This window comes from Trichosurus vulpecula, chromosome 1, assembly GCF_011100635.1.
Source record: "Trichosurus vulpecula isolate mTriVul1 chromosome 1, mTriVul1.pri, whole genome shotgun sequence".
Lineage (NCBI taxonomy): Eukaryota > Metazoa > Chordata > Mammalia > Diprotodontia > Phalangeridae > Trichosurus > Trichosurus vulpecula.
In genome coordinates this window covers 550,029,233-550,043,994 of record NC_050573.1, presented here as the reverse complement: position 1 = coordinate 550,043,994, position 14,762 = coordinate 550,029,233, and the positions used below count along the sequence as shown (strand labels likewise).

The 14,762-nt window shown below is 35.7% G+C and overlaps 1 protein-coding gene across 1 annotated transcript in view; it reads left to right on the top strand.

The window, feature by feature from the left end:
* The window catches only part of LOC118834196 (ATP-binding cassette sub-family A member 3-like), a 233,891-nt gene that overhangs the window by 120,160 nt on the left and 98,969 nt on the right, over positions 1–14,762 (top strand). Inside the window, exons 12-16 of the mRNA XM_036741643.1 lie at positions 2,516–2,670; positions 2,923–3,078; positions 3,345–3,555; positions 5,715–5,865; positions 9,074–9,172. Coding sequence (XP_036597538.1) covers positions 2,516–2,670; positions 2,923–3,078; positions 3,345–3,555; positions 5,715–5,865; positions 9,074–9,172 — 772 coding nt within the window. The remainder of the gene's footprint in view (positions 1–2,515; positions 2,671–2,922; positions 3,079–3,344; positions 3,556–5,714; positions 5,866–9,073; positions 9,173–14,762) is intronic.

Here is a 14,762-nt window from a genome sequence, read left to right as displayed (position 1 = left end):
ATTCCTTTTAAAAGGGATCCTTATCTGAATAGGGGAAAAGTATTTTCTTTTTCTTATTTGTAGTTCCAGATCTTGGCATAGTGGCTGACATGTTGTAGGTGGTCAATAAATGTTTATTAACTATTACAATGACCAAACTTGAGCGCCAAAGAAAATAAAATGTATCTTTCTTTTTTTTTTGGAAAGGTGGAATATGACATGGAACTTCGAATATTGACCCTTATTTTTATAAATTTGGCACAGTTCTCTATATATTTGAGAGATGAGGCCTTTATCAGGAAAAAAAAATTGCTTCAAAGGTTTTTTCACCGTTATGATTGCTATCTGTATTTCCCTCTATCCTATTTCCCCCTGTTTATTCTAGTCCCTTTCTCTTGTTACACCCTGTTACTCTTCAAAAGTGTTTTGCTTCTGACTACCCCCTCCCCCAATCTGTCCTCTTTTTTATAAGCACCCCCACCCCCCTTCTCTCATCCCTTCCCTGCCTACTTTCCTGTAGGTTAAGATAGATTTCTATACCCAACTGAGTGTGTATGTTATTCCCTCTTTGAGTCAATCCTGATAAGAGTAGTTTTGAAGTGTTCCCCACCACCTCCTCCATCTTCCCTTCCACTGTCAAAGCTCTTTCTTATACCATTTAATGTGAGAAAATTTACCCCATTCTATCTCTCCCTTTCCTTTTCTCCCAGTACATTCCTCTTTCTCACCCCTTAATTTTATTTTTTTAGATATCATCCCATTAAGGGGTGATAAGACTTGGCTGAAATCTTAGCTCCTTTGCTCTTTGGAATATCATAATTTCAGCCCTCTGATCCTTTAATATGGAAGCTACTAAATCTTTTCTTATTCTGACTGTGGTGCCATCATACTTGAATTGTTTCTTTCTGGATGCTTGAAATATTTTCTCCTTGACCTGGAAGCTCTGTAATTTGGCCATCATATTACTGAGAGTTTTCATTTGAATATCTCTTTCAGGAGGTGAGCAGTTGATTTTTTCAATTTCTATTTTACCCTCTGGCTCTAGAATATCAGGGAAGTTTTCCTTGATAATTTCTTGAATCATGATATGTAGGCTTTTTTTGATCATGGCTTTTAGGTAGTCCAGTAATTTTCAAATTATCTCTCCTGGATCTATTTTCCGGGTCAGTTCTTTTTCCAATGAGATATTTCACATTGTCTTCTATTTTTCATTCTTTTGATTTTGTTTTATTGTTTCTTTATATCTCATAAACTCATTAGCTTCCACTTGCCCAATTCTGATTTTTAAGGGATAATTTTCTTCATTGAGTTTTTGTTCCTCCTTTTCCATTTAACCAATTGTACTCTTCAAGGAGTTCTTCTCTTCAGTGAATTTTTGTAGATCTTTTCCCATTTGGCCAATTCTGCTTTTCAAGGCATTCTTCTCCTTATTGAATTTCACCATTCAGCCTATTCTGTTTTTTAAGGTGTTATTTTCTATGGTATTTTTTGTGTCTCCTTTACCAAACTGTTGACTCTTTTTTTTTCATGATTTTCTTGCATTACTCTCATTTCTCTTCCCATTTTACTCTATTTCTCTTACTTGATTTTTAAAATCCTTTTTGAGCTCTTCCATGGCTTGAGACCAATTCATAGTTTTCTTTGAGATTTTGGATGTAGGAGCTTTGACTTTGCTATCTTCTTCTGAGTGTGCATTTTGAGTTTCCTTGTCACCATAGTAATTTTCTATAGTCAGAATTTTTTTCTCTTGTTTGCTCATTTTCCCAGCCTATTTCATGACTTTTAACTCTTTGCTAAAGTGGGGCTCTGCTTCCAAGGTAGAGGGTGCACTGTCCCCAGCTTTAGGGGTTTTGTGCAGCTGTTTTCAGAGATGCTTCTAGGGACCTGCAAGTTTTCAATTCTTCCAAGGTGGTATGATCTAAGGAAAGGTGTATTTACTATGGTCTTGGCCTGTGCTGTGGTCTGTGAGTGACCATGAGCATTCTTTTCTGCCCTGTAACTGTGAGGAGAGTCCCTGCTCCACTTTAGCTGCAAACTCTGATGTGCTACTGCTCCTTATCACCCTGGAGCTGCTACCCAGAACTGAGACTTAGATCTTCACATGGGCAAAGCAACAGAGCCTTACCCCCAGTGCCAGCAAAGAGACCCGAGTAATCTCCTTCTGACCATTTGTTCAACCCCTTACTGTCTGTAGACTGAGAACTTCCCCCTTTATATTAGTGATGAAAGACAGGGCCTCCTAGAGGTGAAGTGACCTGCTGAGGTCACGCAGATAACAAGCTGCAGAGCCAGAATTTGAACCAGGGTCTCAAACTCAAAATTCGGTGTCACTTCTATGGCATAGCTCTCCATAGGCCTGGGTTATATTCTGCCCATCATCTTGGAGCTGTGACTAGCTGACTGTTGGTGGTTCTAGAGTGTAGGGCTGTAATTAATCTATGAAGGTTAGGCAGCATCAGGCTTTTGAGTTCAAAGCCACATATATTAAAGTATCTTGTCACTGGTTGAGTTTCTTGGATGTCTTTGTTTGTTCTAGGTATGTTTCCTCCAACAAGTGGAGAGGCATATATCTATGGATATGCAGTTTCAAAGAACATTGTTCAGATTCGGAAGAGCTTGGGTTTTTGTCCCCAGTATGATATTTTATTTGATTACATGACAGTATCTGAGCACCTTTACTTCTATGCTCAGGTGAGCCAAAGAGACACAGTATTATTTTGTTTATTTTGTTTTCTCTCACTTCATTTACTAGGATGCATATGGCCACGGAATCCTTGCTATGATTCAAAATATATTTTTTGAAAAACTCTCTCTGAGACAGCGAGGTGAGAGAGGAGGGGACTTTCTAAACCAATATGACTAATTAAAAGTATTCAGAGGCAGTGCAGGTTATTAAGTAGAGCTAAAACTCTATTTAAGTGTCCTTTTTGATTTATTTTTCAGCTGAAAGGATTGACTAAGCAGGAATGCCATAAGGAAATAGTTGATATTTTAAACACTTTGAATTTGGGAGAAAAGCATAATACACTCTCAAAGTCACTGAGTAGAGGAACGAAGCGCAAGCTCTCCATTTGCATTGCACTCATAGGAAACTCCAAGGTAAAGAAAATGGATCAGATGCATCCCTGTTGCTGCATGATTTGAAAAATCTGTTTATACAAACACAAAACATGAAAAGGAAGCCTATCAAGGTGTTCTCAGTGAGGAAATACCTTAAAGGTATGATGGGTATAAGGTGGAAAAGTAAGTGCAAAGCAGTCCCAAGGTGAGTCCCAGAAATATTAGGAAGCTATCCATGTGGCACAGCATCAATACTCATGTCACAGTCTTTTTTTCACAGTCACAGCTGTCTTTCTATTCTGTAGGTGGTTATTCTGGATGAGCCAACATCTGGCATGGACCCCATCTCAAGGAGGGTCACCTGGAATCTCATTCAGCAGTGCAAAAGAGGGTGCACCATCCTGCTGACCACCCACTACATGGATGAAGCTGACCTCCTGGGTGACCGCATTGCCATCATGGCCAACGGGACTCTGCAATGCTGTGGTTCTTCACTCTTCCTCAAGCAGAAATATGGTCTCTCTGTCTCTGCACTGATCATTCCTTCATAGCAAAGTCAGACTAGTCATCCTTATAAACTTCTTTTATTGCATATTTCCTCTGGACAGAAATTTTCAATGTTTCTTGCTCTACTACATCAAAACTCTTCTCCCTAATTTTCAAGGTCCTCTAGTCTAGCTTCATCATTCCCCTTCATTGAACAAAATTAGTTCCTCTAACATTTTAGCCAAAGTCTGTCAGAGATCATTTACCAGTGTACATTCATGCTAGAAGAGAGGTCCAAACAAGCAGAGATCTCCTACTAAGGAGAATCATCTCTGTTCCCAGAAATGTCCACTTATATCTTATATTAATCTAAAAGCAGAAGACAAAATTTTACAGCAAAGTGAAAAAATGTGCATAGTTTCAATGGAGAGTTTTTAAAAATTTACCCAACAAAATAACATGGCAGAGTTGATAGTGCTGAACTTGGCTTCAGGAAGACTTGGGGTCCCATACTCCTTCTGACACTTAGTAGCTGAATGTTACTGTTTTAGCCTTTCTGAGTCGTGCCTCAGTCTTCTTAGCTGTAAAATGATATGGTTAGACTAAATGGCTCCTAAGGGCCCTTCCAATTCTAAATCTGATGATTCTGGATTATTAGTGCCTGTGTACCCTAGAAAATATCTTCCAGGAACAAATCATTTTTTAAACCACTCTCTTTAAGGATTCCCTTATAATCTAGTCAAAGAAAAAGAAGGAAAAATCTCTCTTAATTGGGTTAACCAGGAAGACATTCCCACTCCTCAGTCAGCATGAAGAACACAAACTCTGTCTAATGAGCCATGTCTTTGGAAATTAAGATCCTTCCCTGAATCTAAGTCTTCAATTGAAGAAAGATGAAATCTTTGATTCAAGTGTTAGCAAGAACTTCAGACTGGAATACTGTTATAATATTTTTCCCTTTCCCTTTGCTTTTCCCTTTTCCTTCCATTTTTTTCACCTCCTTCCCCTTCTTTCTCCCTGTTTCTTCTCCTTTCCTTTCCTAACTGGGTCTCCACATTTTGTCTAGGCTGGAAGTACAGTGGCCATTCATAGGACCAATCATAATATGAATCTCCACAGAAGCTTTCACTTCCTTTGTTTCACTGATTTGGGATAATCCACCCTTCCTTAAGAAGGCCAGTGATCCTCTGCTCCTGGGAGTTCACCACATTGATGCCAGATCTACTGTCTTTAGTCCTAGTACAGCTCAGAGCTCCTGAGGTCAAAACTTTTGAACTTGAGCAATCCATCAACCTTAGCCTCCCCAGTAATAGGGATTACAAGTGTATGCTACCACACTTGACCTATATTATTTTTTAATATTTTATAACAACTAAAGCCTTAATACTATGTGCTTCCATACTCCCTAAGCTTTTTTTGACTATTACTCAACATTCACTTTTTTCCAGTCAAGCAGGTATATGAAAAATATGCCCTCGAAGTTGGCATTCTTATTCCCACCTCTATGCTATTGTACATTTTGTTATGCTTCCCCAGAAAACATTGCTGTTTCCAAATTAATTGGTTGAGTTATTGGGGAAAGAGAGAATATTTAGAAACTAGGTGGATCTCTATCTTATTCTCATTGACTAGACATCATCAGATCTCTAAAATAGTGAGTTTTGCTCAAAACCAAAGGATTATTTTCCCTAGCTAATTTTCCGCTTGATCCAGCATCTAGTAGGTGTTGGATTTCCAATCAAGAATTTTCTTCTTCTGATTGTTTTGTCTAAATATGAGAACCCCATAGCTAAATTTAGACATTTTAAGCCAGTTCCCAACAATATTGAAACAGTTAAGAGATTTAAAAAAATTCAGCCAAATAATTAAAACTCAAATTTAAGCACTTTGAGGCTTGTTAGACATTTTTCTCACAACCACCTTATAACATAATTAATGTAACATCCCATTTTATGCCTGAGGAAACTGAGGTTCCCAAATCACTTGTTCATACCTCATAAATGGTCTGTAGGAATTCCAGTCCAGGTCTTCTGACTCTGAATTGGGTTCTCTTTCCACAACACCACACTCAATTTCCCTTTCCTCAGAAGCTAAACCAACCCAAACAATGAGTAGGCTAAGTGTGGTCTATAAAGATCAGAGGAATACATAAAACTGTTTCATTTGTTCTTAAAAATGTTTTTTTTCAGGTGCTGGATACCACATGATCATAGTAAAGAATTCTAACTGTAAGGTTGAAAAGATTTCCCATATTGTTCATCAATTTGTACCAAGTGCTACTTTGGAGAGCAACTCTGAAGCTGAATTATCTTTTATGCTGCCCAAAGAAAGTACAAAGAGGTGAGAATCCTGAAGATTCTGGCCTAATAATTTTTGATAACTCAGTGTTCATATTTTCCTTTTTTAATTTCTTAAGCTTGGCAAATAGACCTTCTGATAATCCTATTACTACTATAGGAAGTAATGTATGTAAATGTACACATTAGAAATTCATATGTTGAAAATTGCTTTTATTTTCCTCATAGTAGCATAAAAATAGAATAAAAAATCTGCCTCTATCCCTAACCCACAAACTGGTTAAAGGTAATAAAATCATCACCAAATAACAGAAGAAAACCCAGCAACTTTCAGAACATAATGTAGAGTTAATTATTTGGATTAACTTGAAAATGTGTATATTACTTGTATAATATGTGGATGGTCACTCTGAGAGAATTCTGTTTAAATTGTAGGATCTCTAATCTGTTTGTTACTGTGCCTGGGGAGGTGTGTGTTTGTGTTCGTGTGTGTGTGTGGGGGAGGTGGAAATGTCAATCTAGTAACCTATACCTTGTATGCAGGAAGACTATTTGGGATGCAAAATAAGAAAAATATCTTTTTTTTTAACATCTCTCTAAAGTACTATGCATGTGTGCACATCTGAAATATTAAATTCAATAAGGCTGGTGAAGGAAAACAAATTTCGAGTGGATGTAATTCCACCAAATGCCTTGAACCTAGGATAACTATTCTAAAGGGAGGGGGGGGTGGCACTGTTTGTAAGAGGAGCATGCTTGGCTGTAATATTATGAGAGCTCATCCACTATGTGCATGTTGGATGCTCTAGTACTCCAGGGATCCATTGGAGAGGAAAAGTAAATCTTTATGGTCTTTCATCATGCACCTTTGTGTTTAGGTTCAAACTGCTGCTATAAAATAACTGTTTTACTGTGTAAAGTACATTAAAATATTTTATCACTATCATTATATTCAGTCATAAATTCTTCCCTTATCTAGATCTGACAGGTAAATTTTTCCATGTCCTTAATTTGTTTATTATAACACCCTTTATGTCTTAATCATGTACTCATTTTGACCTTATCTTGGTATATGTTGTGAGATGTTGGTCTATGCCTAGTTTCTGCCAGACTTCTTTCCATTTTTTCAGACAGTTTTTGTCAAATAATGAGTTCTTGTACCCAAATCTTCGATCTTTGGATTTATCAAACATATAGATTACTATGGTCATTTACTATTGTATATTTTGTACTTAATATATTCTACTGATCCACACTGATTTTTAGCCAGTTCCAAATTGTTTTGATGATTACCACTTTGTAGTATAGTTTGAAATCTGGTGCCATTAGGCTGCCTTCCTTCACATTTTTTTCAGTTGATTCCCTTGATATTCTTGACCATTTTTCTTCAAGGTGAATTTTATTATATTTTTCTAGCTCCATAAAATAATTCTTTGTTAATTTGATTGAGATGTGACTGAGTAAATTAATTTGGAAAGAATTACAGTTTTTATATTTTCTTGTCCTACCCATGAGAAATTAATATTCTTAAGTTATTTAGCTCTGTCTTTATGTGAAAAGTGTTTTGTAATTGTGTTCATTGTTCTGTGTGTATTGGCAGATAGATGCACAAGTATTTTATACTGGCTGCAGTTACTTTAAATGTAAATTTTCTTTTTATCTCTTCTTGTTGGGTTTTCTTGGTAATATATAGTAATTCTGATGATTTAAGTGGGTTTATTTTATATCCTGAAACTTTGTGAAATTGTGGGAGTGCTCATCAGTTAGGGAGTGGCTGAACAAGATATGGCATGTGATTGTAATGTAATGCTATTGTGATACAAAAAAATGACGAGGAAGATGGTTTTTGTAAAACCTGGGAAGACTTATATGAGTTGATGTAAAGTGAAGTAAGCAGAAATAGATCATTGTACACAGGAACAGCAATACTGATATGATCAGCTATGAAAGACTTATCACAACAGCGATCCAAGAAAATTCCAAAGGACTCATGATTAAAAATGCTGTCCACCTCCAGGGAGAAAACTGATGAACTCTGCTTGCAAGTCAAGTATATATTTTTTACTATTTATTTTTCTTGATTTATTGCGACATGGTCAATATAGAAATTTGTTTTGCATTATTTCAAATGTATAATTTATATCAGTGCTTGCCTTCTCAATAGGTGGAGGAGGGGCTAGAGGGAGAGAGATAATTTAGAAATGAAAATTTTATGTTGAGAATGTTCAAAATAAATAATAAAATTTTTAAAAGTAAAGAAAAATAAAGTGACTATAGGCAATATAAAATACCTTGGATTCTACCAGTCAGGATATATACAGCAAATACATGAATACAACAAAACATTCTTTATGCAAATGAAGATATCTAACTCTAAAGTGAAGGCATCTAACTCTAAAATCAAATATCAAGTGCTTATTATTAGTACTCTGAGTTTTGTTATTTTATAATAAAATGTAAATGTCTATATTTGTAACAGGTTTTGTTTTTCTTTTTCAAAGAATAGAGGGAAGGAATTGGGAGGGAGGGAAGATTTTAAAATAAAATTTAATTAAAAAATCCTCCCTCTACTTGGAGAACTGCCTCTTCTCCTTGCCCTCAGAAGCAATACATTTCCCAGGGTCTTTTTGTCTGTCTATGTGTATGTATATGTATATACACAAGTGTGTACATACACATAAATATGTGTGTGTATACATACATATATAAAAATATGTATTTTCCAATAGATAACAAAAATCAAGCCTTTTGTACCAAGGTGACACCTCTAATTTCTGCACAAGCATTTGTGGTATTACCCAATGTTTATGACTCATAAGTTCCTTCCCATCTTTATATTCTACATTCCTAGTTGACAACTGGTAAATTAATTTGAATAAGTGCTATAACATAGAATCATGTACTACTAAGTCCATCAGCCAACTATAATAACTGGTCAGGAACAGGTAGAACTTGTCTGATTTTGGAAGTTGCTAGAAACTTGCAGAACTGTGACAGGAGATAGGATCAAGCCAAGGAAGTGTAGTTTAGGTAGGAAAGCTGAGGAAGGATGTGTGGAAATAAGATGGGTTACCCTGCTGTGGCTTTCCTTTAAGGTCAAGCTATACTACTGAGCTCAAATTGTCAGAAAGATGGGCATAGCCTCCCAATCTTTGCCCATCCTTTGAAATGAAAATCATTTTAGACCTCAAAAAATGCCAGAAATCTACTCAGAATCCCAATTTCTCTTTATGCCTCTTTCCCTCTTCTAGGTTTGAAGCTTTGTTTACTGAACTAGAAAGGGAAGAAAAAGAGCTGGGAATTGCGAGCTATGGAATTTCTGTCACTACAATGGAAGAAGTCTTCTTAAGGTAATCATGATTCCATGGGAAAAGTACCCTTACCCCTTAAAATCACATGTTATTTATTGAATAAATGCCAGTCTATAGGACCAGAGAAATAAAACATTGAGTTTTTACATGTGTAAATATTTCAAATTAATGTTTTTCTTGAAAGACAAAGGCACTTGAAAATGGTCATGAGCTTTGTGTCACCCAGAGGGGCTAATAATTATGATAATGGAGAGGTCATGGAGAGCAGGATTATATGTAATCCTAAAATTTTAAGAAAAGCTGATCATTCAGAAATCAGATAGAATGATCATTAAATCTTATAAAATGCATTAATCAATTGAGAAATCTTTAAAAGCAGAAGATATTAAGTGAGTTGATCTAGGGGTAGGAAAGTTGGTGTATAGGATAAGACAGGGTTATTAATACAAGGAAATTGTATAGTGTTTAGAGGTTTCAAAGAGAATAGTATAGAATTAGGATTACTGCACCATAATGTAGTGTTAGATAATAGAAAGTCATTTTGGACCACAGAAAAAGCATTGTCTTAATGTAGCCATAAGAGCTATGAGAAGACTTCTGTTAAAGATGGCTGCTGGAAGTGTCATAGATGTTTCCAACTCCTGGAAATATGCTTCATCTATGTATGCCATCATATTATCTGCAAAGAGTGATATTTTTGTTTCTTTTTGCCTATTCTTATTGCTTCCATTTCTTTGTCTTGTTGCTATAGCTAGCATTTCTAGTGTAATATTGAATAATAGTGGTGATGATGGACATCCTTGATAGAGTTTTCTTGGAAATCTATCTGGTCTTGAATTTTCCTTAGGTAGCTCATTTATATGTTGTTTAATTTCTTTTTCTAAAATGATATTTAAGTGTTCTGTTTCTTGTTCTGCTAATATGGGTAATTTTCACTTTTGTAAACATTCAGCTATTTCATTCAGACTGTAAATTTTATTGGGATATAGTTGAGCAAAACAGCTCCTAATAATTGTTTTTATTTCATCTTCATTGGTTGTGAATTTTCAATACTGATAATTTGGTTTTCTTTTTTTTTAAAAATCGAATTGACTAATACTTTATCTATAATATTGTTTGTCAAAGTTGCTTCAACTTGCATTTCTTTAGTGATTTAGAGCTATTTTTTCTCATGGCTATTGATAACTGTGATTTCTTCCCCTGAAAACTGCGTATGTAGGCTCATTTAAGAGGACAATTAAAAACAGAAGTGGCCAATGTTAATGAACATACTGGTTCCTATAATGTTCCAGTAATGGAACTGACAATCTTTGACTTTTTTGAAACCCTCAGTTCTGCCCAGAACCACCTGAGGAAAAAAATTGGATTCATTTATGCAGAACTTGCTTTGTATTTTAAATAGGTAGTTATAAGTAAGCCAATTAAAATAAAATGTAATTTTCTTGGAAGGTTTTCAAATATTATAAACAAAAGATGAAGATTGATGGAAGAAAGAGGGCAGATATATGTAGGGCCCAATTCAGGCTGAATTACAACAATAGAATTAGAAAATGATTTTTAGCCAATGACTTATGAATATTAAGTAAAGAAGAAGAGATAGGATAAATTTACATAAGACAAATCCTAATCACAATAGCTTGCCTACATAATCATTTTGGTTAATTGACCAAATTGGTCTTCTATGATCAAATTCAAATACCCTTGAAAGTATAAAAGTAAAATAATCCTGGGTTAAATTTCTTTTCAATTTGGCTTATTATTGAGCACTTAAATTATGTTTATAACTTGTTATCCATGCCATTAAAATATCATGCATAAATTTCCTACTTGATAACTTATAACAACCTAATCAAACTTTAAAACATGTTCCAAATTAATAGAACATCAATTAACCATTTAATTGGACAAAGGATAGAGAGATAACAAGAGGTAAGGAATAGAAGATTGATCATTCTGTCAGAAATACATGGGTTAATCCCAATCTTTTTCTAAGACCAAGTTGCTGATCTGATTTGACAAAAGTTTATTATGTGGAAGATATCATCAGGACTTTCCTCTCTTCCCCTCCCCTTTAATTCTAGTCAGAAAGTTTCTATTACTTAGTGTTTAAATTTTTATCTCCAAAACCAAATTACCTCTTTCAAATCTCAACAAATTTTAGAAGGGACTACTTTAACTAGGATTGCTTCTATTTCATAGACAAACCAAATTTAATGATTTTACCCAATTAATGATTTTCCCAGTTAAAAATGGTGTTTAGACATCTTCAATTTTGACTTAAGTGTTAATAAAAGTGACCAGTTTAATACTCTCAAGACTATGCAATCAATAAGGTGATTATGGATTTTTGTCTGGAACCAATACCAACTCTTTTAATCTTTATCACATTGAGTTTATCTCATGGTGAATCTGAACTATTTTACTGAACATGCTCACAGGAACCTTCAAATATTCAAATATCTCTTGATTTTTGGCTCTCATATCTAATCCAACACACACTTCCTTTAATGATTTAACATTTCATCTTGTGAGGTTAATTCTTGTAAATGGCCATGTCAGTTTTCACTGGTGTCTTTTTGGTGACTTTGAAAGTCATGGCTGCAGTGTATCATCCACACTGATGTATTTCTTAGTGAGAGCAAACAATGTGAGTCAGGAGGAGAGGTAGCAAGTACTTGTTCCATGCAACTGCAGCAATAGTACCTTCCCCAAAAGAGGCAATTGTATTTGTTTTTAAATCATTTTATAATTCATTGTTGTTGTTCTTTGATCTCTAGGGAGTCCACAGCATTCTTATTTTCATCTGAAAGTTTTTATTTTTTTCCTATGTCTTATAATGCTTGAATAAGGTTCTGCACTCTCTTTGAGATTTTTCTCATCCTTTCTTCATCTTTATGATTCTTTTTGTTGGTTTGTGTTTTCCAAGACATTTATGTTTATAGCTTTTTCTTCCCTCTCTCACATTTTCTGTAGCATAGATTCTTAACCTTTTCTCAGTATAGTGACATCTGTGGATACCTCAGAATAAATTTTCTGGAAAAATTCATGTGTTAAGGAAATGCTCAATTTCAATGAGAGGTTATTGAAAATAAAGATGTACTTTCCCACCCTAAATTTACAAACACCTTGTAACAAACCTTAGGTGAAGAATCCCTGTTCTATGAGAAAACACAAGGTCAGTATGCAGTTAAAATTATTTTATCTTTATCAAATACTTGTTAAACATATGAGTAATCAATAAGCAAAACTTATAAATAGAATAGGAGTCCTTAGTCACTAATACTGCCACTAGTTACTCAGGATAACAAACAAAAGGGAGAAAAAGAAAAAGGAATAGATTCACCACTATTCCAGCATCTCTAAGAAGCCAGAAGCCAGCCACTTTCTTCTGGATTCTCAATAAATGGGACTGCGAACAAGGGAAACAGAAAGGTTCCAGAACAACAAGACTTAGTCAGTTTCCTGAAAAGAGTCCTCCGTCTGCTGCTATTGCAGCAGGCTGTCACTAATGCTTCTTCCTGTCCTTTTCCAGAGATTTTTTTAAAGTTTAATTGGAGTGAGAAGGGGATTGTGTGGCCAAGATGACAGAATAATATGAAGAAGTATAGGTGAGCTTTCCCCTACAACTCTACACAGATCTAGATAATGTGCTAGACCAAGTCCTGATCAGGAAATCCAAGAAAAAAAAAACATAGTCATTTTCTAACTCATTTTGATATAGGAAGACAGAGGTTTGCAGATGTTGAGGATAGAATCTGGCCAAGAACAGCCACGCAAAGCTCATGCTTGTCAGAGCTCTGTTGCTACTCACTTCTGGGTCATATGAAGATCCAGTGTGGGCTGAGGAGAGGACATGCACTTAGGAGTGCCTTTCCAGATGAGGAGTCGTTGAAGGCCCTAGGCTATGTACTGAGCAAGTATCAAGTTCAGAAACAAGCAGAGTGGCTCTGAAGATGGTCTCAGTATCAGCCTCCAGACCAAAGAGGAAGCTACAATCCTGTCAGTGAACAAGCAGGCATTTCTAGCTGGCTGATAGTCACTTAGTCCAGTAAAAATCTATTTTAACTCCAACTGTAAACAAAGTCACAAGTATATTGTTCTTACTCGAACTCAGGTCAGGAACTTAGAGAGCTCATTGGAGGAGGACAGCAATAAGACTTTGCCCTGGATTAGACCACTTTAGGATCATTGAAAATTTTCAGGTTCCCAGCCTGGGCTATCCTTGAGATCTTGGAATAATGCAAAACTCAATACCCTAAGAAAGCAGTAGCAACTTCTAAGAGAACACAAACTCAGCTAAACATTTTCTTCAGAAGTACACAGAACCCAGCCCTAGCATCAAATCCAAAGTTAGGAAAGAGACTAGAGGAATGAACAAATAAAAATGAATGCCATCATAAAAACCATTCAGATGACAGAGACACTCAAGATAAAAATCCAAGAGAAGAAAATGATTCTAAATTTCTATAAGCAAATATCAAAGGAAAACACAGCTTGCACATAAGTTAAACCAGAATTCGTGGGAGAGGTGAAGCAAGAGTTGAAACAAAATTATTTTTATAAATGAAATGGAAGTTCTAGAGGAAATAATTGGCACAAGAGGTGTAAAACCTTACCCAGCCAACAACTGCCCAGAAAATTGGAGGGAAAAAATAGAAGCTAATGACTCCACGTGACAACAGGAAATATGAAAACAAAGACAGGGCCAATGACATCACAAGTGATGTCTTGACTTGCGCTTGAATTGGATTTAAATGAACCAGAGTTGTGCGAAGTTGTCAACCTCTCTCTTCCTGAGTCATCAAAGTCAAGTGGCATGGCAAAAGTCAAGATGACTGGAGATGGCCAGGGATGGATAACCATGGTATTTTCAGTGCCTGACCAAGCTCTAACCACTCCACAATGCCTCCTTCAGCCATCTTCATGGCTGTTGTAACAAATTGTTCTTATCTGCCCATTCTGCTAGGGAAAGTGTCATGTGTTTCAGGGTACACATCCCTAACTCACTGACTTGTTTAAGCACAGTTGGTTACCTTCAACTTTGTTTGACCTGTCTGCCAAAATTGTTTACCAGGATGTGACTGCTGCACATGCTACAGCTTCTTGGAGCCACAGATGAGAGTTGGGTGAATGTGGACTACAAAGATGGATGAGCAACCTTGAAAAGGGCTTAGAAGGCCCTCATACCACAGATGCTAGTCCTCCCTGAATATTCCATACACTTCTTTATACAGTTTGCAGTTATTTTAAATGGAATTTCTCTTTCTGTCTCTTGCTGCTGGACTTTGTTGGTAATATATAGAAAAGCTGATGATTTATGTGGGTTTATTTTATATCCTGCAACTTTGCTAGAGTTGTTAATTATTTCAACTAGATTTTTAATTGACTCTCTGGGAGTCTCCAAGTATACCATCATATAATCTGCAAAAAGTGATAGTTTTGTTTCTTCATTGCCTATTCTAATTCCTTCAATTTCTTTTCTTTTTCTTATTGATATAGCTAGCCCTTCTAGTACAATATTGAATAATAGTGGTGATAATGTACATCCTTGCTTTGCCCTAGATCTCTTTGGGAAAGCTTCTAGCTTATCCCTATTATGGATAATACTTGCTACTGGTTTTAGATAAAT